Here is a 26,532-nt window from a genome sequence, read left to right as displayed (position 1 = left end):
GGTGTTATAGTAAAACTATTATTGTTATTATTGATACTCTAGCAGTGGTAGTAGCAGCAGCAGTAGTGAATCTGAATCTGAATGTTACTTGAAGTCGACTCAATTCTGAATATTTGTTTTCGAGGGCGGAGAGAGTGTGATGGACAGCCATTGTTGGTATTTAGGCTGGAGAATTTTGATAATCTTCATTTGAATGTTTCTAAATCTGTTGTGTTCACACATGATTCGGGAAGAGTGTTCCAGTCTTTGATAGTGCAGGATGCAAATGGATATTTGAAGATGTTTGAGTTTGTAGATTGGTGTTTTAGTGTATTTTAGTGGGCTTTTCTTTGAATGCATGTATTTCATTGTAAGTCTAGTTGTTCTGGTAAGATGGCCGTCATTTTATTTGTAGTGCTAATAGCAGTAGTAGTTGGAGTAGTAGTAGTAAAAGTAAAATAGTAGTAGTAGCTGTGGTAGTGATGGTCGTGTGTAATGTGAAATATAGACAAAGGGTGGCCGAGGGGCAAGAGATAAAGGTTGTTTAATATTCAGATGAGGTCCAGTCTCGAGTTCATGCCTTGAGGTGACAGGGTGTTAAGTTGAAGTATCAGTTCTGCCTCTCTGTAATTTCTATGTTGTTTAATTGTGTGGACGGCAATTTGGATGTCATGCAATCCTTGATGACTGGAAACATTGAAGTGGTGGGCGACAGGTTTGTCCTCGTCATTTTCGATGGACTGCAGATGTTGTCCAAACCTGTCGCTTGATCTCTTGCCCGTTTCCCCCACGTATGTCTTGTGGCAACATTTGCAGATGATTGCGTAGATCAAATTGTGATCAGTGCAGGTGAAGGCGTGCCTCATATCCCACACTCTATCCGGGAAATTGATGGAGTTTTCCACGAATAAATGTGGGCATGTCATGCATCTTCAACGTCCACAAGGCTATGTCTTACGTTGATTATTGGCCATGTCCATCGTCATGCGACTCCTAATGAGTATGTCCCTCAAATTACAGTCCTGTCTGTAAGCGATTAAAGATGATTTATATATATATATATATATATATATATATATACCTGTTGTCTACATGCTAAACTCGAAATGTCCACAGGATCTGTCTTTGTCTAATAAATTGAAGCTTACAATTCAATACTTATCTTTATTTTTTCCTTCGAGCTTCAAGCAGCAACATTTTCATCATGAAAAATTGCAAATTTTGCCGCAGGTTTTACAAAATTCAAACAGGTTAAATAACATGTGGTCCTATGAATCAAGTTTAATAACACTGTGCATACTTAAAGAAATAATAATGTGAAATTGAATGTAAGCTTCAATATAATTACAAAAACAGATCAAATGAACGTTTCGGGTTTCCCTTTTATCAACAAAACAGGATGAATGAAACACCACAGATAAATGAGATGATGTGGTAGTGGCGTAGTTAAGATGAATAAACAAAACATTGGTTGGCAAGAAATAGTATGCTCCTTTGTAAGGAAGCACAAATTAAAATAGAAAATACTAGATATTTAAAAAAAGTGTGGAATTATTTAAGTGAAAGGAGGGGAGGTGGGGAGGAACTGTGTAATGCAATATAGAAAGTGAAATATAAAAACGTGTAGACTGTTGTTGGAAAATAAATACAATGGAATTGAAAATAAATACAAAAAATATTAAATAAGGTATGTTGGTATAAGTATAATCATTAGTGAGTGGCAGCAGCAGTAAGAAATAAATGATAATGTGAAATTGAATGTAAGCTTCAATTTGTTTACAAAAACCGATCAAATGAACGTTTCAGGTTTCTCCTTTATCAACAAAACAGGATGAATGAAACACCACAGATGAATGAGATGATGTGGTAGTGGCTTCGAACAGCAACATTTACATTATTCTGTGCATACTTAACAAGTGATATAATGCATTTAAATTTGAACACAATATCCTTTTCTGAATAATATAAGCACATTTTCACAAATTTTTAACTAAAATAAAATCTTTGAATTCCGAATCTGGAACAAAAAAACCCAAAAAAACAAAGACATAAAAAAACAAAGAAATACAACAATAAAACAACACACCCTTCTACAAGGGTATTCAAGAGTCTACTAATTCAGAGCTTGAAACGCCTATACTGCCCCAAGAAATAAGTGAAGCCATACAAAAGCTCAAGAACAACATAACGCCAGGTCTAGATGGTGTTAGAGCAGAAGAACTAAAATGTCTTGACGACGAAGGCATGCAAATATAAGCTGATATGTATAATAAGATATTTAAGACAAAACAAGTTCTCAATCTTGGAAGTGGAAAACTCATTCTGCTAAACAAACCAAATAAAACGAAAGGCCCTTTAGAAAATTTGCGACCTATCGTATTATTATCCATGCTAAGAAATGTTTTAAGCACAATCACGCTCAACAGAATTAGAGAAAAGGTAGAGGAATATCTTTCACCATCACAAAGCAGGTTTAGAAGAGATAAAAGCACTGCAGACATAGTATTGGCCCATCGATTGCTGAAAACCAGAACGGAGAAATATAAAGAAGAATTTACCATACTTGGAATCGATATGAATACAGCTTTCGACACCATCACCATATGTAAAACCAAGTTGTTATCAATCCTTGACTCATTCTTGGACAAAGATCACGTGACACTCATAAGATACCTATTATCAAATACTACATTACTATTTGAATCAACCTCAATCGGATCCCCTCAAGTAGACAGCTTGAGTCCCATTCTATTCACGATATACCTCGAATCGGCCATGACAAATCTATGACCAAAATTACCACCAATAAAGATCACTCATGAATTGATATATATGCAGATGATACAGACCTAATCTTTGAATCAGAACATCAAGCGAAAATATACACACCAATAATATCAACTACCATAGAAGCATGGAATCTGAAATTGAATCAATCCAAAACAGAATATACAAAAATCAACAGAGATGTAAATGAATGGATAAGTGTACATAAACTAGGCATTTGAACAACGAAAATGAAGACATCAGAAAACGAAAGCAGCTGGCCACGAATGCATTCAACCAACTCCAAAATTTATGGAATAGAAATAACATCGTCAGTGAGAATAAATGAATACAGATTTATGAGGCACTGATTATTCCGAAATTGACATATAATTGTGGAACCTGGGGCCTCACAAAAAAGAACTTAGAGAGTTTCGATTCATACCACCGCAAACAATTACGTCGCATAACCGGAATCTATTGGCCAGAGACAATTACAAATACTGATCTATAAGAAAAAGCCAGAGTCCAACACCTGAGTACAATAATAAAAGAACAGCGATGGAGGCTATTTGGTCACATCTTACGTCGAGAAGATAACATCCCAGCCCAAACTACAATGACAGAATATTTCCTTCATAGCAACAAATATGTAGAGAGACCACCAACATCAATAGTAACTATCCTGAACCCGGATCGCTCTACATATCAGAAATTTCTGGATTCAGATGAGGCCAAATAATAATACCTGAAGAACTATGAAATACTGTAGTGCCGTCCGTACTAAAGTAACAACAAGATCTTGACAGCTTCAAAACTCTAGCCCAGGATCGTGGCCAATGGAAACAATTAACCCCAACAGCACCAGGAAAAAAAAAGAGCAATCTTAATCCAGAAAAATACAGAGAGCAGCATGGAAAGGGAAATCAGATAGAGGTGATAGACGACAACACATGAACTCTGCCCACCATGGGAGGCTAGAAGACCCGCCAAGAAACCCCTCCCATAAAAAACAAAAAACAAAACAAGAAAGAACAAATTTCAGAACAGTCAATTTTGTACCAAGATGGCCATCATCTCTACATCTTCTCAGTGCCGTCTATTGTAATGTAATGTGAGTTGGAATGGTTGTGGTTCTAAAAACATACTATCTTCGTGCCATATGGCTGACTCAGCGACAACTACTATTCCATACAACACTCATAGTGGAAAGGTGGGGGGGGAATCAAGTACTGAAATCTAATATAGAGTGCTGAGAAAAGAAAAAAATAATACATCTATAAAAAGATATAGCCTAAGATGGACAAATTTGCGGCTGAAATAGAATGTTGCAGTCATTTGCGGCCAAGGGTAAAATTTACGACCACAATTTGCCATTTGTGGCTGCGAAAAACTGTGGGGACAGAGTATTGAAAGGTAGTCCAAAGCAATCCTAGGCTTCTTTTTTTTTTTTTTTTAGCTCAACTCGAGGTCAGAGGTTTTTTTTTTTTTCCATTATAATAATAGGCATAGGACAGGTCTTAGTCTAAAGGTCCTAGGGTGTTTGTTATTCCCTTATAGTTAAAGGTCCTAGGTTTGATTTTTTTTTTTAGGATTGGTTAAAGGAATACTTGGGTTGTTTCCCTTAGCACGACAAGCTTACAGAAGGCCTTCCATTTTCTTTATAGTCAGATCTGGATAAAGTGGTCCCATCATGATGTCACCCACTGAAGAAAAGGATGCGTCTTGCAATCCTTTGGATCCATTGTTGATTGATGATGTGAGTACATTTCAATTTCAATCCTTTAACAGTCATCTCCAAAAGTGTTTCATTGTGATTTGTTAAGTGAAAGAAACCTTTGAAAATGATAATACGAAAGGTAAACAAATCAAACTTTGGAGAAAAATTGAGAAAAATCTGATTGTTGTGAAATAGTATGATCGACTGAGGAAACAAAGAAGGATTGGCTAATTTTTAATTCTTTTTTTTTTTCTATTTTGCAATTTATTTAAATTCATGAGTCTAATAATTTGTAAAACCACTTGGCTGCAACAACCAATAAGTTCTAGCATAAGGCATGAGAATGATATGACCTTTGAGGCAAAAATTTATCATATCTTTATTTTATGTAGTAGCGGATAAGTAACATTCTTGGTGTTAAAATGTATGGATGAAATATTTACAACTTATAAAATTTTTCTTAAAATATAAATGTTTTTTTTGTTTTGTCATTTTGGATTTAGTTTAGAGTTTGACCGACAGATTGGTGTGTGTGTGTGTGTGTGTGCGTGGGGGGGGGGGGGGGGTGCAAAATTTTCAGACTTTTTGACTTTCACCTGTTAAGAGCACTGAATTGTAAATCAAGAACTTTTTTACTGTCCCATTTTCTTCCCTTTTACTTGCGCAGAAATGAGCTAAATGTGTCATAAGCCTCATAAAACTCTTAGTAAATTATACACAAAACATCAAATAAATCGTTTAAAAAAGTCCTATAATCTGAAATATATGCCAGTAGTCAAATGGTAATATGTGTAACAAATAGTAAAATTTAGTGTTTTTGTAACTCAAGAAAAACTGATGCCAAATTTATTTTTTTCATCCTAAATGGCTTCAATCAAATTCAAGTTTATGGAATTTGACACTAAAATGTCAAACTGGCATTTTTCCACCTTTTTAAATAGCTGGGAAATTGGTCCACATTTAACCCAATGTCAAAACCCCATTAACACTTTCTCTATCTATCAATTCTCTCTATCTATCAATTCTAGGTCTTCTTTTTTTTCAATGTGATCATGGTCAGGGAAATTGATGGTGGTTGGAGATTGTATTATTTTACCAATGAGTCAGCTGTGTTCTAGTCAGTGCTGTAGTGGTCAAACTGTTGACCACTAATCTTAACTATTTCTTTTCCCGTTTAAAAAAAATCTTAAATTTATTTTATCATTACAAATTACCCCCCCCCCCCCCCCCCCCCCCCTCCCCCCCCCCCCCTCCCCCAAAAAAGACAAACAAAACAAGTGAAGTCCCCCTATTTTGTACACTAAGGACTCTGAAAGGAAAGTCGCCCTGGTTTGTTTGTTTTTTTTTTTTGTTTTTTTTTCATAGAGATGATTTTTTTAATGAATAGCCGACTTTAAAAACCTGCTAAGGCCAATTTTCAAAGAAGATAGAGGAAAATAGTATCAAAATTTTCAGACTTTTTGACTTTCACCTGTTAAGAGCACTGAATTGTAAATCAAGAACTTTTTTACTGTCCCATTTTCTTCCCTTTTACTTGCGCAGAAATGAGCTAAATGTGTCATAAGCCTCATAAAACTCTTAGTAAATTATACACAAAACATCAAATAAATCGTTTAAAAAAGTCCTATAATCTGAAATATATGCCAGTAGTCAAATGGTAATATGTGTAACAAATAGTAAAACTTTAGTGTTTTTGTAACTCAAGAAAAACTGATGCCAAATTTATTTTTTTCATCCTAAATGGCTTCAATCAAATTCAAGTTTATGGAATTTGACACTAAAATGTCAAACTGGCATTTTTCCACCTTTTTAAATAGCTGGGAAATTGGTCCACATTTAACCCAATGTCAAAACCCCATTAACACTTTCTTATCTATCAATTCTCTCTATCTATCAATTCTAGGTCTTCTTTTTTTTCAATGTGATCATGGTCAGGGAAATTGATGGTGGTTGGAGATTGTATTATTTTACCAATGAGTCAGCTGTGTTCTAGTCAGTGCTGTAGTGGTCAAACTAGTTGACCACTAATCTTAACTATTTCTTTTCCCGTTTAAAAAAAATCTTAAATTTATTTTATCATTACAAAATCCCCCCCCCCCCCCCCCCCCCCCCCCCCCCCCCCCCCCCCCCCCCTCCCCCCAAAAAGACAAACAAAACAAGTGAAGTCCCCCTATTTTGTACACTAAGGACTCTGAAAGGAAAGTCGCCCTGGTTTGTTTGTTTTTTTTTGTTTTTTTTTCATAGAGATGATTTTTTTTAATGAATAGCCGACTTTAAAAACCTGCTAAGGCCAATTTTCAAAGAAGATAGAGGAAAATAGTATCAAAATTGTAGATTTGACTTTCCTGTAACATAATTGTAAATCAATACTTTACTGTCTTGTCTTTTATTGCGCAGAAATGGCTAAATGTTAAAGCTCTAAATCTTGTAAATTATACCAACTCAATAATCGTTAAAAGTCCTATAATGAATAGTTGCAGTAGTCAATGGTAATATGTGTAACAAATGTAAACTTTAGTGTTTTTGTAATCAAGAAAAATGATGCAAATTTATTTTTTTCATCTAAATGCTTCAATCAAATTCAGTTTATGGATTTGCACTAAAATGTCAACTGGCATTTTTCACCTTTTTAATAGCTGGGAAATTGGTCCAATTTAACCAATGTCAAAACCATTAACATTTCTTATTATCAATTCTCTTATCTATCAATTCTAGGTCTTTTTTTTCATGTGATCATGGTCAGGGAATTGATGGTGGTTGAGAGATTGTATTTTTACCATGAGTCAGTTGTTGTCAGTGCTGTAGTGGTTCTAAATGTTGACAATAAATTTTTTAACTAATTTTTCATTAAATTCCAGTTAAAAAAAAGTGATCCTATTTTTCTAATGATTAATGGTAAGTCCTGTTTCTTTTTTTGTTTTCCTAGCTCATTTTTTTAATGAAGACAAAAACTGTGAAGCCTATTTTGTAATAGAATGGTATCTTTTGAATATGAAATACCTGGTTTGTTGTTTTTTTTTTTGTTTTATTTTTTTCATAGAGAAAGATTTTATTTCATATCATTCAATCAATCATACTTTTAAATGCTAAGTATTATTCATAGTCATGAGCAGTGGTAGTGATAGTATGGCAATCTTATTTCTTATTTAAAACAATGAATGAGTAGTTTAGATAATTGATTATTCGATAATGGTAGATTTTTGAGTCCAAATGATAGTTGAAGCTATCATTTTATCGATGTGAAATGTTTTTTTTTTTGTTATTTTTCCTATATTCCCTGTCAAGACCATATTTTATTAATTATAAGTGTGGATGGGCTGCAGTATCATTTATTAAGGCAATGTAATGGACGTTTCAGTTTGACCCTCGTATACAATGTGATTAATTGTCATTGTCTTGAGTTGAGCGTTTCATTATTATTTTTGTATTGACTTTCACAGAGTCATGTACAGGACCATGTTGATTATCACTCTTATAGTATAGGGGTATGCGACTATTTTGTTTAAGAGTTGTTAGAGTTCAGTAGCGTGTTACAATGTGGTAGATAAGTGCTCTTTAAAGGAAAATAAATGCATTCAGCTGTCATGATATTTTGCTATTGTAAAGAGTTCATGACAGACCATTGTTGCTTCCTATTAGGAGAGTAGGACTATTTTGTTCAGGTTGGTGTAAGTGAAAAGAGGTTGTGACGATTTTATTATGTTTCTAAAATGCAAAACATTAAAATTTTACAGTTTTCAAATATAGATTTATGTTTTTAAGCATGAAAAGTTTTACATACATGGATATGTTAATTTATGATACGATTTGAGCACTCTGCTTTTTGGTCTTTTTTTTTTCATGATACCTTTATATCTTTTTAAAAACTTATTTCATGTCATGCTTTACTGTTACAGAATAATTCTTTCAAAGAAGATACAGAAAAGTCACCATCAGAGCCTCATCCTTTTAGCCAAGGTCAAGAAGATTACAACGCTTTTGATATTGTGAGGGCAACTCAGTATGGCATCATTCAGAGAGTCCAGCAGTTGATAGAGGCTGGCTATGATGTGAACCAGATGGACCACGAGAATGTCAGCTTATTACATTGGGCTGCCATAAATAACCGAACAGACATTGTCAGGTATGATTTTTGAATGATTTGATGACAGCTATAATTGTCATCACACAAATCTAAGTTTATTAGTTGAAATCCATGTTCACAAAAATTTTAACAAAATTGAAGTACTCTACAGTCAACAATAGTTTTCTGATATGACCAAAGAAATATTTTTTCTCTTTTCATACGCAATAATTTTCATTTGTTCATATTTATTGACAATCAAGTCTCCATCCAGTCGTGATATTAATACTATAGTCAATCTTGTTTTTGTGCTTCGATTTATAAAATGAATAGAAGTAATAGCCTTTTTTCTTCTTAAATTTCTTTCATATCAGTTACTTCATGTCAAAAGGAGCAATAGTGGACAGGATTGGAGGGTTCTTGGACGCGACACCATTGCACTGGGCCACCAGGTTATTATGGTTAAAATAATTATTGGGGAGGAATATTGAGCTGTTGTTTAAATGCTGTTTTCTTTTTGTTTTAAAAAAATAAATTAAGAGGAGAATGAAAAAAAGAAGAACGAATAACTCTTTATTAGCCACAAGATGTAAATCTTTATGAGGACTTGGTTTTTCTCACATTTTCAACTTTCAGATCATGTCTAATAGTTTTTTTCACCAAACCTGTTTAAATGGAGGCGCAGAAAAGTCATCATTCGAGTTACACCTTGAAATAACTCTGTGTATAGATCAGTTTTTCTAGAAATTTAGAAATTTTTAATGATACAAGACTTTCATGACCTGCTTAAAAGTGCATAAAATTTATGCTGACAGATAGGTTTTATGATAATTATAATAATAATAGTGCAATTTATTTATTTATTTATTTATTTATTTATTTATTTATATATTTCTATCTTTCTTTCTTTCTTTCTTTCTTTCTTTCTTTCTTTATTATTATTTTTTTAAAATTATTTTTTCTTTTCTTTTTTTTTTTAAAGCTAATAACTTAAAGGCCAATATCCCTATGCCTATGTTTAATGTGTATATATATAAAACTTAACTGGCAAAGTGATGACAAACATTGGATGTCTCTCATTCCTGAGGTTTAAATTAAAAAAAAAAAGAACAGTGAAATTTATGACTTTCATGCATACACCTGTTTTAGAGCTTGAAACACTTATTTGATTATAATATATATAAAGGGATCATTAGCGATACATATATTTTACTTGCAAGTTGGAAAAGATTTTAGAAGATACGGTTGAATATTTAAGTTTGCTTTATTTCTTGCATTAAATTTGACAGACAAGGTCATTTGACAATGGTTGTACAGCTGATGTCTTATGGGGCTGATCCGTCCCTCAGGGATGGAGAAGGTAAGATTAGAATTAAACTTTTTTTAAAACCCTCAAAAACTTGAGCTTTCATATAGTGCGATATCCACTAAACGCTCTCAAAACGCTTTACCAATAGCAACACATAACATGTAGAGCGAGACATGATGCTTAAGTAGAGCGAAACATGACGCCTGTTAGGCGATGTTTTATTACAATTTTTTCCACTGTTACCGGCCAGGTACCCATTTGACACCTGAGCATGGTGAGACAGGCCTATAAATCTTCCGATTATTGCCGGATTTCGGACAGTACGATTTTGCTCTATAAGTGCTATTTAAAAAATTTATTAGTAAAAATAAAATTCGTAACGTCAAAGAACAGAACCAATAAAAAATAAAATAAAAGACTTTTATTTCATTCCTCGAAAAAATCAGATTTTATTCCGTTTCAAATGCCGACTTAAAAAAAACAAACAACTTTTTATTTGTCGCATCAAAGACAAAACAAAACTAGGCCGTCTATCAGTTAGCTATAATATTATCATGCCACCTACACACTCAGCTAGACGTGGATGTATTCACTGCCTGGCTACTGTGCCACAGCCAGCGAGAGAGGGTCGCGAAGTTCGCGTGAGTCGTCAAACACAAACCTAGTCAGTAAATAACGCACGCACAGAAGTGTGTCAGAGCTTCTCGGACCGGAAGGTTTCTCTCTATTTTGCTACCGACACACATGCATATTGGTTCCATCTGGATGTGAGACGGAAAAAAAATAATGCGAAATGATTATTTTTCTTCGAAATATATATTCTTCTTCGAAAGCTCTCACATAGCCACTACTCTCACACGACCGCACCACCTCCTCTTCTTCTTTGTCGTCGTCGTCTTCTTCTTCTTCTTCTTCTTCTTCTTCTTCTTCTTCTTCTTCTTCTTCTTCTTCTTCTTCTTCTTCTTCTTCTTCTTCTTCTTCTTCTTCTTCTTCTTCTTCTTCTTCTTCTTCTTCTTCTTCTTCTTCTTCTTTTTCTTTTTCTTTCTTCTTCTTCTTCTTCTTCTTCTTCTTCTTCTTCTTCTTCTTCTTCTTCTTCTTCTTCTTCTTCTTCTTCTTCTTCTTCTTCTTCTTCTTCTTCTTCTTCTTCTTCTTCTTCTTCTTCTTCTTCTTCTCTTCTTCTTCTCTTCTTCTTCTCTTTTTCTTCTTCTTCTTTTTCTTCTTCTTCTTCTTCTTCTTCTTCTTCTTCTTCTTCTTCTTTCTTTCTTCTTCTTCTTCTTCCTTCTTCTTCTTCTTCTTCTTCTATAAGAATTAATCCAAATAAACGAAAGAATCAGCGTAAACATTTAACATAAACAAACAGGAGCGAAGATACGCAGTTTCCCGTGTCAAGCACTAGATACACATCCTTCAAAAGGGTAGGAATTTTTCTCTTCCTTTCATTTTACAACTAACTCAGACCTGGGCCCTCAAATAATTGGGATTTTTTTTCGTACCATAAGTAAGAACCTCATTATAAATAAGTAGGGGAAAGTGACATGATTTGACTAGTCAATGGACATGTCATATCTGTGTTGTGTTTAATAATTAATCCATATTTTTGTCCTGTTGTGTCTATTTTCGCATGTTCAAAAAGTTCCAACAATTTTTTCACCAACCATTTACAGGCCTGGGTGAGAGAATGTGAATAAAGAGCCTTTTCCATGAACCCAACATGTACTGAGTGAGGCTTGAACCCAGGACCTTCTGATCCGAAAGCGAGTGTCATACCACAAGACCACATAGCCACATTGAACTCTCAATATTAAATCGAAAGCAAAAATGATTAGAATTATGAATTTTTAGTATTTTGCCATTTTAGAGACAACATTCATTCTCATTAAAAGCATATTAATTAATTCAACACTAATGATTAAGACTTTGAATTCTTCAAAATACATTATTTTGATCTGCACATATAAGATGAATAATGAACACTTAAAAGTAATAATAGATCAGAAGAAAAGGTGAAAAGGTAAAATCTAAACCGCACACAGAAGGTTTAAACTGCTTGATGTTGAACATAAGCTGGAAAATGAAAGAATAATGTCAGGCATGCCAAGATTTGGCTCATCTCATTACATTGAGATATCTAAATTGTGTAATATAGCTGAATGACGCATCACAAGTGTTTTCATAGTCTAAATGAGGTTGATTTTCTTCATTCTCTTTGATCTGACGACATATATGTAATTTCTAGTGAATACGGAGATCATCATCATCATCATCATTGCCTTTTTCACCCTCGGGAAGGGTATAGGCCACAGACAAACAGTTTTCATCCTTCTCTATCCTGAGCTAACTTTTAAAAAAAATCTCATTCCATGTCTTATCACTTCTCTCTATATCAGCTTCTTTAATTTTTCTCCATGTTCCCCATGGCCTTCCCCTTGATCTTTTGTCCTGAGGGTACCAATCCAATACTTTCTTTGTTATAGTGGAGTCATTCTTTCTAAGGGTGTGTCCAATCCACCTCCATCGTCTTCTTCCTATTTCCTCTCCCACTGGTTTCTGCTGTGTTCTTTTTCATACTTCTTCATTCTTAATCCCCTCTTAGATATATTCTTTAATCTCTGTTAGTTAGTTCTCAGTCAGTAAGTCCTAATAACGGTTACCCTGATCACTTTAAAATAGACAACTGTACCAAATTATAGTTTTGAAACCTTTTAAAGATAATGCTATGCTTGCACGAATGTCCAAACACTCATCAATAACCTTGCAAATAAGAAGCAATTCGATAATACCTGCTCTTTAAGTCTCATGAGCCTGATATTAATGTAAATGGAACAAATTTGTTTGATTGCCTATTCATGTGAACCCGAGAGAGTTTATAAAAATAGTTGACACACCAATGGCTTAAAATACACTCTAAGAAATTACTAAACAAACACAATACAAGATGTTAAAAGTTTATTTTCATATTGTTTAAAAGAAACAACAAGCTCAGACCAATCAAATTCAGTCGGTGTATTGACGTCAACAGATACATTTTATATTGTGCTTTTTATTTGATTGGTGATAATTATTGCAAATATTATATGATTATTTCATTTATTTAGTTATTAATTTATATAATTACTCATTTATTCATTTACTCATATTATATTTATAGTTTTATGTATTTGTCTATTATTTACACATTTAGAATCAAATCTGCTTAATTGCACATTCTTGGGAGTTCAGGTTCGTGTGTCGATTAAGCAGAGTGTGCGATTAAGCGGAGAAGCTAAAACTTTTTCATTAGTCTTTTGTATATTTTAAAAGATATTTTTCTCCAATCAAGATGGAATTAAGGTGTAATGATTATAAAGAAAAAATTCAATTTTCTGGGAATGTGTAATGAGCGGGGAGTGTGTTTAACCGATGTGCAATTCAGCGGAATGAACTGTATTTATTCATTTACTCTATTACTCATTCATATGATTTTGACAGGTTGTAGCTGCATCCATCTGGCTAGTCAGTTCGGTCATACAGCTATTGTTGCCTATTTAATAGCCAAAGGACAAGATGTTGACATGGTGGATAAGATAGGCATGACCCCTCTTATGTGGGCTGCCAACAGGGTCTTCAGGTTTGCCATAGAAAGCCATATTAATTCATATATATATATAAACCATTCCAAGTATAATTAAGATCAACTTCTACAATATTGTTTCGTGCGTTCGTTATATAAATTATAAAAACAAAAACCATGAAATAATAGTGCTCAACTTTTTGATAAAAGGAGCTATTTATAAAATATTTCAAGTATATTTATGGTCAACTTCTACAATATTGTTTCGAGCATTCGCTCTCATTAGGAAGTGAAAGTGAAAATAGATAATTGTGTTTATCGTACTATTTCGGCTTCGCATTTGAGTTTGCCATGTTCGGTTTTGTGATGATGTAGAATTTTTCTTCCAAGCAGAGGTTGCAAATCTTATCTTACATAAATTAAGCTTGAGGTGGTTATCATCACACCAAGACACAAACTTATCTATTTCAGTTTTATATGCCTCCTTGTTGTCATTATTGATAAGACCTTGAAGTGCGATGTCATCAGCAAATTTTATGAGAGGCAAGCTTTGATCTTGACTTCGGCAGTCATTTGTGTATACTGTGAAAAGTACAGGGGATGATATGCAACCCTGAGGGGCTCCGGTGTTGGTTGTCTTTTTTGTGGACATGAGTCACCAACCTGGACGTATGGTATCCTGTCAGTCAGAAATTCAAGAATCCACAGAATAATACAATTACACATACCCAAGTTACTCATTTTTTGTACAAGTAAATCAGGTTGCATTGTATTAAAGGCAGAGGAAAAATCTGCGAAAAGTAATCTACTGGGGTGTTCAAAGTGCTCTTAGATGTTGTTGAAAAGCAACAAAATAGCATCTTCTACACTTCTCCTGGGTCAGTAGGCAAATTGATGAGCGTCAGCATGTTGCACAAATTGATTTCTTAATCTAGAGAGGCTGAGTTGCTTGAATGTTTTCATGACAATTGATGTCAGTGTAACTGGTCTCAAGTCGTTCATTGAGTTTATTTTATCTTTTTTGGGGACAGAAGTACAATGGAAGACATGTTGAAAATATAAGTGTTAACCAAACACAAGTGTGCATATTCTTTGAGAATTTTTCCTTTTGCGGGTTCTCCACTAGTGATGATAATAATAATAATAATAATAATAATAATAATAATAATAATAATGATAATAATAATAATAATAATGATAATAATAATATAATAATAATAATAATAATAATAATAATAATAATAAGAAGAAGAAGAAGAAGAAGAAGAGATTATTCCTTTAAAAAAAATATGGTTGGGGGTTAAAGGGGGGGGGGGGGGGGGGGGGAGCGAACTAAAGGGTCATTAAAAGAAATTTGATGAAATATCCTAAATTCTATACACAGTCATAATGTATATGTATGGGAAGGACGATTGCATACAACTATTTTTGAAAAAAATTGCCCATTGCTATGGAAATGATGCCATATTGAAAAATAAACAACAAACCTTTAAAAGCCTAAAAGCTTTTTTGTGTATCAACCTATTGCCATAATATTTTGGCCACATGTGGAAAACAAATTTTTTTTTTTTTAATTGAGCTTTATATAGAGCAATATCCACTAAATGTGCTCAAAGCACTTTACAAGGGGTCCCTGGCCAACAGCGACATTTAACATGTAGGACGTTAGGCGATATTACAATTTTTCGGATAAAGACAACGCTGTAAACAGCCACCTGAGTACGGTGAGAGAATATGAGTAAAGAGCCTTTTCCAAGGACTCGAGTATGCGCCGAGTGCGAGGCTTGAACCCAGGACCTTCCGATCCGAAAGCAAGTGTCATACCACAAGACCAAATAGCTGCACAATGAGGCTCTAGAAGCCCAATTTTTGATTTTTTAAAATTAGAAACTTTAAAAATTAAGGTCAAAGTTATGACTCGATTATTTCCCCTGAAAAAAAGTTACATAATTGCAAATTACTAATAAATTTTTTTTTTAAACCCAACAAATCCGGCTTCTAGAGGACCTGCTCATTTGTATAACACTCAGTTGTAGAAAGTTTGAAGAAGATTGGTTGAAAATTGAGGGAGGAGTTAGATTTTTAGTGATGAAAATTGTAGGTTTTCTGGGAAAAACTCTTCTCATGATTTGATTGCGACCACATGACATAATTAAGAACAGTGTGATTGGTTGTTGAAGAGAGAGGAGGGTTTTTACTTTTCATTGATATATTTTTGTTTTTACTTAGTTATAAGGACTATTTGATACTCTTTCACGAAATCAGCCATTCCTCTCCACTGAAACTAAAATTAAGCACAGAATTAATAGCAAATCCAAAAAGTATACAACTATTTTTGCAGATTAATATATGAGTAACTTGCAAAGCTTTCTTAGATTAAGGGTAATCTTATCACGCTTGACTCAAATAGCCATTTAGAATATAATAATCAATTCTTAACTTGACCTTTGCCTTGGGAATTGCCATCTCATCTACAGACTTTATTACCATACTGATATTATCATGATGGCTCAAAATATTCATCTCAATCTATGTTAATTTCCCCAATCCAGTAATATAAGAACTAAAATAGATGAGTGCCTGTTCATAATAGCCTTTATTTCTCTGCAAATACTGCGGGTTATCCATAAGTAAAACAAAATCAGTCACTGATGTCCTTTACAATGAGTTACTGCTCTTTTTGGTAAGAAAAGTAATTTGTAAGCCTTGGACTATAAAAAGTACTTTAATTTTGAATTATATTTTTACTATAAAAAAATAAATTTTAATTGGATTTAATTTTATTTATCCATTTAATTAGCAATTAAAAAAAATTATTGACTACTATATTGACTAAGAATTCATATTGTCTCACATTGTCTTCACATGTTATCTGTTTTATCTATGAAGGATCCTATTTATGTTCGATTTGCATGATTTGCGCAGTAGCAGTACCATAGTCACTGAGGTTTTACAGGGGGGGGGGGGGGGGGGGGGGCTATTTTTATCACCCACTGACTCAAATGATTATTTGTAAAATCTGCCCAAAATGAGAATTGCCATCTGTTGCAAGATTCATTTGTGTGTAACTACAGACTTTATTACCCAATCAATTTCAATTGTTGATGAGCTCAAAGGATTTGTCTTTATCTATTTTAATTTCTACGATTCGATATACATATAATAATTAAAATAGATGAACCTGTTCACAGTAGCCTTTATTTCTCCGCAAATATTGTGGTTCCTTCACTAGTAATAATAATAGTAATGATGATAATGATAATATCAATAATAATGATGATGGTGATGAAGATGATCATCATGATGATGAAGTCTGCTTTTTCATCACCAGCTATGACCCTGTTCGTCTTTTGTTTACTTTTGGAGCCTCTTTGAACAAGACAGACAAACAATTTGGCAATACAGCTTTACATTGGGCATGTGAGAGTGGCAATCATCTTATTATCAAGATTCTGTTGGGAAAAGGAGCAGATATCAATGCCATTAATTTTAAGGTATTTTTCTATTTTAAAAGATACTGTTTCCATCTTCATAATACAGTGGTGATCGCCTATATGCCCGGGGATGGAGCAGAAAAAACAAGCGTTTAGGCGAAGCGGGCAATTAGATGAAATTGGTCATATATTGGTTATATTTAATCTTGTGAATTTCCATAATCAATATTGTGGAGATAAAGGTAATATTTTATTATCTACATACAAACAATAATAATCACAGGGATCCAGAATCTGGTCATTGCTATATGTAAAAAAATGAATCTAAATCTGTTTTTTTTCTTCTTCATGCCTAAGTCGAGATTATTAAAAAAAAAATTTCTTCCACATTAACCAACATGCTATTCTTCTCTTTGCTCATAGCATAGTGTCATATTGTATTTATTGCCTCAAGAACTTCTTTTGAAGATGGCTCTCTTAACGGCTCTTCTTCCTCCTCCTCATCATCGTTATGATCCTCAGTCATCATTTGCCTCTTCACTTCCTGAATTATGTCAAAGTCTGTCGGTATTTCTGTAAGTCTTTGTCAGAGTGGTGTCGGTTAGTTGTTGACGGCAGAAGGAGGGGGGGGGGGGGGGTTAGCAATGGACAAGTAGATGACGGATTGGGAGCAGGCTAGATGAGGGATGGGGGCAAAGGGGTGGGGTGCTTCATCAGCTCATGTTAGCTAATCATTGCAGAATGGGAGGAGCGGACAATAGGACAAAGTTGTTGACAGTGGATCCCAGAGGGATGGGGTGGGTGGAGACTTGTGATAAAACAAAGGCATGCTGAATGTTGGTAACTTACCCTGTGTCAGCCAACAGAAGTCAGGAGAGGGAGGGGTGGGATCTCTTGTGGCCACATTGTGAAATTATTCAGCAGTTTTGGGAGATTGAACTTTTTTTTTAAAACATCGTGAATTTGTCAGAGCGGGCACTTAGGCGGAATCCATTTTTAGAAGGGGACATTTAGAGTTGTGTTTTACAGAGCAAAAATTCTGTTTTGTTGAGGAAACGGGCAATTAGGCGAAACAGGCATTAAGACAGCGGAAAATTAGGCAATCAGCACTGTATATTTCCTTTTAAGTTATATTAGCCTTTTAGTTTATAAAGAAGAGCATAATTTAGAATTGCTAATATGAATCCAAATGGATTTTTTAAACTCTAACATCTTATAACACAGGGATTTAGTTAAGTTGGAACTCCATCCAAAGATATTCAAGAATTATTATGGTTAGTTTCTAATGACAGCATGCTAAAACTGATAAGATGACTGATATGAAAAGTTATAAGATGCTCATCAGAAATTTCATATCCTGGGAGTTATCTGGAAATCAACACAATTTTCAAACTCTAATAAAATTCCTTAAAAAATTAAATCCTTATTTCTTATAAACAAACACCTGCAACAAGCAATAATTTTGAAATGTTGTGTAAAACAAACATGATGTTGTGGAAATAAGACCTGGAATGGAGATTGATATACTGTAGATTAAATAATAAATGTAAATGATTCAGTCATGAAAATGTCCAGGGAGTTTTAATTTACCAAGGTAATTTTTTATCAAGGTAATCTTCCCTATGGTGTTTTATTAACCCTTTCATGGGGAAATTGTTTGTTGTGGTCAATGAAAACCCGCGAGTCCAGCAAGAAAAGAAAAGAAAAAAAAAATTATAAACCAAAATGAATAGGTAAATAAAAAAAAAAGAAAAGAAAAGAAAGGGAAACTGTAACAGTGATATATATTTGAATATTCTCTTAAAATGTTCTTTGTGTTACCATGGACCAGTGAAAAGATGAAATGAAGAGAGAAATTGTAATGAAGCATGCAGATACGCTATTTGACTTCACATTTTATGCTCATTTAGAAAAGCATCAACTGAACTACAATGTTTTTACCAGAAAAGTAATGTATGGATATTAAGACATAACAAACTTTAGGATGGTACTCACATCATTGAATAAGATAACGATTAAACTAACGACATTATACAAAGGATTAAACTGGCTCTATTAAAACCGAATGATGCAAACTATTTTGTTATTTATTTATATATTTATGTTTTTAACATGAACATCAATCATAATATTCATAATATCCAGTTGGACTGGACTGGTTTATATGAGTAGAGGAGAAAGATGAGCTAAACGGGTTGTTTAAGTCCTAGCTGCAAAACATTAGAGGGAAAGCTCGCTGACCTAAACTCATGGAAGATAAGCAGAAATATGGGAAGAATTATTATATTTTTATATGTATCTCCAGGGTGAAAGTCCTCTTGATATCGCCATTAGCAAAAGTAATCAGGAGCTTGTAATCAAGCTGAGAGCTCTCCAAAGCAGTACCCAGGCCTCCAAAAATACTTTCATTGGAAGGTTAGCTTCAAACAAGGTAAAACTATGATGATATTTGATTAGTATTGCCGTGACTTCTTGATCCCATCCCTTTCTCTCTCTCCCCCCCTCTCTCTCTCTCTCTCTCTCTCTCTCTCTCTCTCTCTCTCTCTCTCTCTCTCTCTCTCTCTCTCTCTCTCTCCCTCCCTCCCTCTCTCTCTCTCTCTCTCTCTCTCTCTCTCTCTTTCTCTCTCTCTTTCTCTCTCTCCCTCTCTCCCTCTCATATTACTTGCACTCTCTCTCTCTCTCTCCCTCTCTCTCTCTCTCTCTCTCTCTCTCTCTCTCTCTCTCTCTCTCTCTCTCTCTCTCTCTCCCTTTCTTTCTCTTTTTTTCTCACTCAAATTATGGTGCCTCTCATGCTCAAGGATTGAAAAAATAGAACGGATTAATTGTAGTCAATTCTTTTTTTTTTTGTTTTTTTGTTTTTTTGTTTTATTGTAATTTTTTTCCCCTGTTATTTTGGCGGGTTTTTTTTCTTTAGAAGGAGGAAATGGAATTGACAACTTTCATTTATTAATATTACTTAAGTTTGTATAATCTTCATATTCGTTATCTTTTGTTTAATGTGCTCAAGCAGTGTATTTATCACATATAAAACCTGACTAGTTATCTTAAATCATGCTTATATCATTTTGATCAGGTGTGAATTTTTTTATTATCATTATTTTTCACTCTTACCTTTATGCAATACAGAATTTCAGGAGAAAGTTGTGGTGGTTCTTTCCCTTCTTCGCCGTTTTCTTCATAGGATTCATTCCAGAACTAAGTGTGTCATGGATGATGAAGCTTGCAATGTTTTTACCTCTGGCTATGGTTACCAACATCTGCTTCAGGTTTGCCATTTTTTGACATTTTTAAGGTTGGAGTTCCTGACCTCCCATAGTGGGCAGGGAGGCACTAACTGTCAGCATTCCCACGGCCTCCTTAAATTCAAGGACTCATTGAAAACTCCTTGATTTTGATATTACAGTCCACTCCAGATAATCACCACATTGGAATCAGCGAAAATGTGATTAACCCGGAGTTGATTTCCCTCTGAGTTTACACAAGCTTGGGACCGTCCATGACTGTGGTATCTTTGGGCAATTTCAGATAAAATGATGGGGCACTGTTTTCACTACCACTTGTAAGCTTTTATAGCAATTTTGATTTGACCACTGATCAATTTCATACCATATATTATGGTAAACTCAAATTGTTGTAAACATTGTTCATAGTCCACCACAGACTGAGCAATTTGATTGAAACAAAAACCATATGACAGCCCTGTATAGATTTTGACAGCTTTGATGCAAGTCGACATCTTATTCAGATTGGATTAATTTTCACTCTTTTTTTCTCAACATTTATAAGAGTCAAAGAGATTAGCAGTGATGAGGTACAATAAGCTATCACCAAACCCATTGGTCAAAATGCACAGTTGTCAATATTTTTTTTTAATCGTCACATTTCACCTAAAAAACGTTTAAAAATCAAATTTCATCCAAAAAACGTAAAAAATTCGAAATTTCCGAAAGTCCCAAATTTAATTTTTTGAACATTGTAAAACTCGAAAAATGCTCAAAATCGACTATTTCATTCAAAAATTCGGAAATTAAAAAAATAGCGTCATATTTCACCCAAAAAATGTTAATTTTCACCCAAAAAAGGTCAAAAATTTGCAATTGTCGAAAGTCCCAAATTTTATTTTTTGAACATTGTAAAACTCGAAAAATGATCAAAATCGACTATTTCATGCAAATATTCGAAGATTTATACAAATTTCTTAAAGGGGTACTGGGCATAGTCTAGAGTGCGAGTTTAAAGGAGAGACTGAGCGATAGCCTGGGATTGACAAAAAAATATCCAAATTTTTGCATGAAATAGTCGATTTTGAGCATTTTTCGAGTTGTACAATGTTCAAAATATAAAATTTGGGACTGTCGAAAATTCAGAGCTTTTCAACTTTTTTGGGTGAAATTTAACGTTTTTGGGTGAAATTTAACAAATTTGTTTAAATCTTCGAATTATTGCACGAATTAGCCGATTTTGATCATTTTTCGAGTTTTACAATGTTCAAAAAGTAAAATTTGGGACTCGAAAATTTCGAATTTTTCACATTTTTGGGTGAAATTTGAAGATTTATTCACATTTTTTGGGTGAAATTTAACGTTTTTTGGATGAAATTTGACGATTTAAAAACATTTTTTGGGTGAAATTTGACAATTAAAAACCCATTTAAATGTCCCCCCCCCCTCTTTTGTGTCTAATGGTGACACACTACTGTACCATTTAACTCCGCACTCTCTCCATTCTTATACCTGTCTTGACTTTTATGTACATTTAATTCCTTCTCTTGGAAAATGTTGTGATTAACTGAGTATGATTGTCCGGAGTGGAGTATACTGAGAAAACTCCTTGAGTTTCACTTACTGTGTATTCTATCCCCCTATAGCTGTTTTCCAACATGCTTTTTGTCTTTGTCTTGGAACAGATTACTTGGTTTTGTCCCACTGCATAGCAACCTCTTAGTTAATCTTCGAGCCTTAAAGATGTCAACGTTACTCATACTCAAAACTACTACTGCTCTACAGCTACTGCTGATGCTTCTGCTGCTACTGCTACTTCTACTACCACCACTACTACTACTATTACTACTAGTACTACCACCACTACCAGATACTACTACTATCATTACTATTAGAGGGATACGAGGTGGATGTTAGTGACGGTCAACCCTGGTGTTGATTCCGCTTGAAGTCAGCGTTCCCAGCGACTTGATCAGGTGTGTTTCCTTATGTCGGCGGGAGGAAGTGTCCAAATGGCAAAAACTGAGCACACACACGTGCGCACACTGTACATTGCAGTGGTCAGGCAGATTGACGTTTCTGGCCACTGCTGTGTCTGCACAGTTCAATATGTTGCGCAAGTGCTGCACGAAACTGTCACCCAGCCTCTTTCCAGTCTCGCCAACGTAAGCAATCCCACACAGGGAGCATGTAATTGCATAAACTAGATTACGGTCAGTGCATGTAAACGACTGCCTGATGTCCCAAATCTTGTCTGGGAAGCTGACTGTGCCGTAATCCCACAAATGCCCATTTATATTGTTATTTTAATTGTGGATCTTTGATATGTCAATACTACTTACTATTATCAATTTCAGCGGAAGCCACCAATGGTTAAAATATATTTTCAGACCTGTAACATATCTGAACCATTTCAATCTCTCTTCTTTCATCTTTATTGATACATTCTTCACTTCAGTCAACCTTCAAATTCGTTCATTTCTCACTTTATCTTTTCTTGTCCACCAAGAACCACCTCAACATCCTCATTTCTGCCAGCTCAACTTCTTTATTTTGTTTCTTTGTCGTATCTGCTGTCTTTAATATATACAACATTGCTTATCTTACTTCAGATGTATACATTTTTCCCTTCAGCTTTGCAGAAATTCGTTTGTCACACATAACTCCAGTTACTCTCCTCCAATTATTCCAGCCTGCCTGGATCCTCTTCTTAACCTCCATTCAATGCTCCCATCTCTTTGTACAGTTGTTCTTATTTGAATTGGTTTGTCTCTAGCACATTCTCTTCTCCTATCTTTAATGGTGGTCCTGCTCTCTTTTGTCCAATGCACAAATACCCTGTCTTCGATCTGGTTACCCTTAGCATCCGTTGTACTTTTTCTAGCAACAAATCCAAAATTCTCTTCAATTATGTCTACATCTTTTCTAATCCTCTTATCGATTACTCTTTTCCATATCTTCATTGTGTCGCTCATTAACTTGATGCCCCTATGGTTGCCACATTCTTGAACATCTCCTTTATTTTTTTGTCTTTTTTGTCCATTCTGGCATTTTTTTCTTTCTGTAAGTTATTGTTGAATAACTCTATCAGGAAATTTAATCCTTCATCTCCAAGGGATCTGCTGGTATCTCGTCTGGTCCAACTGCTTTCCCCATTTTCATCTTGCGCACTGCATCCCACACCTCGCATTTGCTTATCTATCTTCTCTTTAGGTTGTATAACTGCACTTCTCCTCTCCCTGTCATTCTCTTCTTTCATGAGGTGTTCGTAGTATGTTTTCCATAAAAGTTTATATTTTCTACTTTTACTGTGTGTTTTTTATTTTTTCATAGTATTACTAGATTTCTCAATATAAGTTATCAATGGACGGTAACAAATTACACAAAAAATATAGCGGGTGCAACATTTCAAAAATTAGAGAAAAAAAAACGTTGCTATGGATTTGTCTGAATTTTATGTATTATAAAGACAAGATGTAAATACTTCTCCTCACAAAAAAACGTATTTTTCCTCAACAAAAATATATCCGCTACGAGCAATCAAACTCGTCAGTGTAGTTTGGGGCTGGTCTTTAACTGCATTGCGTTGATGACAAATCGCATTTTATTCATATCATTGATAATGCCGGATGCTCTTTTTTTCCAATTTTGCTGTTGTTTGGTGACAGGTCTCTGTGCCTTGTTCTCCAAGAAGTCTAAGTCTAAACTTATATTGAGTGATGTGTGGTATGCAGTGGTACTCAAGGAGGTGTTGTTTTGGGATTATTTTGTTTGGAAAATTTTTCTGTATGTATCCGTGTAATGTTTTATTGCACTTTGAATATATTGGATTGTGTCTGCTTTGATTGATTTTGTGTGTGAAATAAAGTTGTGCACATGACTATAGGCCTTGTTTATATTGTCGAAAATTAATCCAATACTGCATGCGTCGTGCAGTTCTTTGTTTGTTGGATAATTGTAAGTGTAGACTTTTTCTTGTAAGTATTTGTGGCAGTGGTTGCCAATGAATGATCTGCTGTGGTACGCCTGTTGTGTAATGCGGTATTCTGTCCAATTCAGAGGCAATAGGACCATCCCTGAGGGTCAGTGGCTCGTGCATGAGATTTGAAAGTCTCTCCTGCGTTTTGGAGTTTGTTGTTATATTCTACTCTGTCGATATCAAACATGCAAGTGCAACCCGTTTCAAGGTTGATTTATTTATTATTAGCGTCTTGGCAATGAGAAAATACAAACAAGCTAATGAGTCGTGTGTTCAATGTGCTTTATAATGTGTACTTTTTACACATAAATTATGAGTGTGCTCCTTGCTTGTCCAATGCCGTGTCAGTCCCATAGACTAAAAGAATGTCATTAGAATAATTTGAACATTTAAATGGTTTCTTGCGGGCACGTTTCTATTTCTGTGTTAAACAAATCATACCACATGTCCTACATAATGAATTCACTGCTTGGTTATGACTTGCAATTGTGTGGTCCATGCTGTAAGAGAAAAATTCAAAATTGACTGAGCGATGATATAGTGAATTAATGAATAAAATGAGTTTTAAAACACTCTGTATTACTTCTCATATCCATGCATACATAACAGCGTACATAAAATTTGGAAAAAGAAAAACCAAATACTTCACCCAATTTGGTGAAAGAAAGGGAGGGGGGGCAGGAAAATTCTAACAAGCTGTTGAGCTAAGTTGAGGCCCAACACACAATGTCATTTAAAATTAAACATTAGCAAGATAATTCAAATAATGCAATTTAAAAATCAAATTAACTCATCATTGAAAAAAATAAAAAATAAAAATATATTTAACAATAAAACCGCAGCGAAATATTACGTTTCAAGAACAAGGCTAAAGAGGTAATATCATTATTACCTGACCTACCGCGGAAAAATATTCATTACAAAATAATGAAAACTGAAGAGTAAATGAAACTTACCTCATTTCGTAGTAAAACTTGTGCCTTGTGAATCACACCAAAAAAAATTTGAAGTTTATAGCAACGTTTTTTTAGAATCCTGAGGTAATTACAAGTAATTTTATTTAAATGCTATTCAAAAATAGGTGAATTTGAATCACGGCTTGTGGAATAAGTACTGGAGATATTGAAATAAAAATTGGACCGATGGAAAGAGGAGGTCTGCGAGAATTCTTTGCATTTTGGGTGGAATTGCATCGTCACGAAGATCGTGAGGTTAATTGGTACGGAAATCATCCATTGGTATCACCCAATGCACGTCAAATCTACGTTCTGGGAATTGATATCGGCTGACCGCTGTTGACCCCGGTTACCTGTCGGGTGAGGTTACGTCGGCGCTCGGAACAGCGGGAAACTAAACGGTCAGATTTATAGTGCAGTTTAGACGCCGTGTACTACACCACCACCGCCACATCATCATCACTACCACTACTACTACAACCACCATCACCACATCATTATTACCACTACTACTACTACAACCACCACCACCACATCATCATTACCACTACTACTACAACCGCCACCATCACATCATCATCAATACCACAACTACTGCAACCCCCACCACCACCACACCATCATTACTACCACTACCACAACTACCATCGCCATTACAACCACCACCAGCACATCATTATCACTGCCACTACTACTACAACCACCACAACCACATCATCATTACTGCTACTATTACAACCACCACCACTACTACTGCAACCACAACCACCACATCATCATCACTGCAACTACCACTACTACTACAACCACCATCACCACATCATCACTACCACTACTACTACAATACCACTACCACCGCATCATCATCACTACCACTAATACTACTACAACCACCACTGCAACATCACCACTATCATTTGTACTACAACCACTATCACCACCACATCATCATTACTACCATCACTACTACAACCACCATCACCACCACATCATCATCACTACCACCACTACTACAACCACCACCACATCATCATCACTACCACTACTACTGCAAGCACCACCACTACCTCATCTTCATCACTACCACCACTACTACAACCACCACCACCACCACACCATCACTACCACTACTACTATAACCACCACAACCACATCGTCATCACTACTACTACTACTTCTACTATTACAACCACACCACCACTACCACATCATCAACATCACTACTACTACTACTACTACTACTACTACTACTACATCATCATCATCACTACCACTACTAATACAACCACCAGCACCACATCATCATCACGACCAGTACTACTACAACCACCACCACATCATCACTACCACTACAACCACCACCACATCATCATTACCACTATACTCCAACCACCACTTCCACATCAACATCTCTACCACCACTACTACAATCACCACCACATCATTATCATCACGACCACAACTACTACAACCACTATACCACCACCACATCACCATCACTACCACTACCACTTCAACCACCACCACCATATCATCATCACTACCACTAACAACA

General features: G+C 34.9%; 2 protein-coding genes across 16 annotated transcripts in view; both read left to right on the top strand.

Moving 5' to 3' along the window:
• LOC144978577 (palmitoyltransferase ZDHHC17-like) overlaps positions 1-26,532 on the top strand; it is a 62,103-nt gene that overhangs the window by 12,833 nt on the left and 22,738 nt on the right. For 9 of the 15 annotated variants that reach the window (XM_078924833.1, XM_078924834.1, XM_078924839.1 and 6 more), the window contains exons 2-9: positions 4,413-4,504; positions 8,362-8,588; positions 8,903-8,980; positions 9,818-9,888; positions 13,306-13,444; positions 16,719-16,881; positions 19,127-19,252; positions 19,948-20,087. In XM_078924833.1, coding sequence (XP_078780959.1) covers positions 4,439-4,504; positions 8,362-8,588; positions 8,903-8,980; positions 9,818-9,888; positions 13,306-13,444; positions 16,719-16,881; positions 19,127-19,252; positions 19,948-20,087 — 1,010 coding nt within the window. In that variant the 5' untranslated portion in view covers positions 4,413-4,438. Of the gene's footprint in view, positions 1-58; positions 980-4,337; positions 4,505-8,361; positions 8,589-8,902; positions 8,981-9,817; positions 9,889-13,305; positions 13,445-16,718; positions 16,882-19,126; positions 19,253-19,947; positions 20,088-26,532 lie in introns of those variants that run through there. The other 6 variants (XM_078924837.1, XM_078924838.1, XM_078924831.1 and 3 more) reach the window with 5 other exon arrangements.
• On the top strand, positions 952-2,769 carry LOC144978990 (uncharacterized). Its single transcript, XM_078925609.1, has 2 exons — positions 952-1,007; positions 2,406-2,769. Exons 1-2 carry the CDS (start codon positions 952-954, stop codon positions 2,767-2,769), a joined length of 420 nt encoding a protein of 139 aa, XP_078781735.1.

This window comes from Berghia stephanieae, chromosome 8 (assembly GCF_034508935.2).
Source record: "Berghia stephanieae isolate SIO BIC M18660-M18661 chromosome 8, UCSD_Bste_1.3, whole genome shotgun sequence".
Classification (NCBI taxonomy): domain Eukaryota; kingdom Metazoa; phylum Mollusca; class Gastropoda; order Nudibranchia; family Aeolidiidae; genus Berghia; species Berghia stephanieae.
This window is presented reverse-complemented; position numbering and strand designations above follow the sequence as displayed.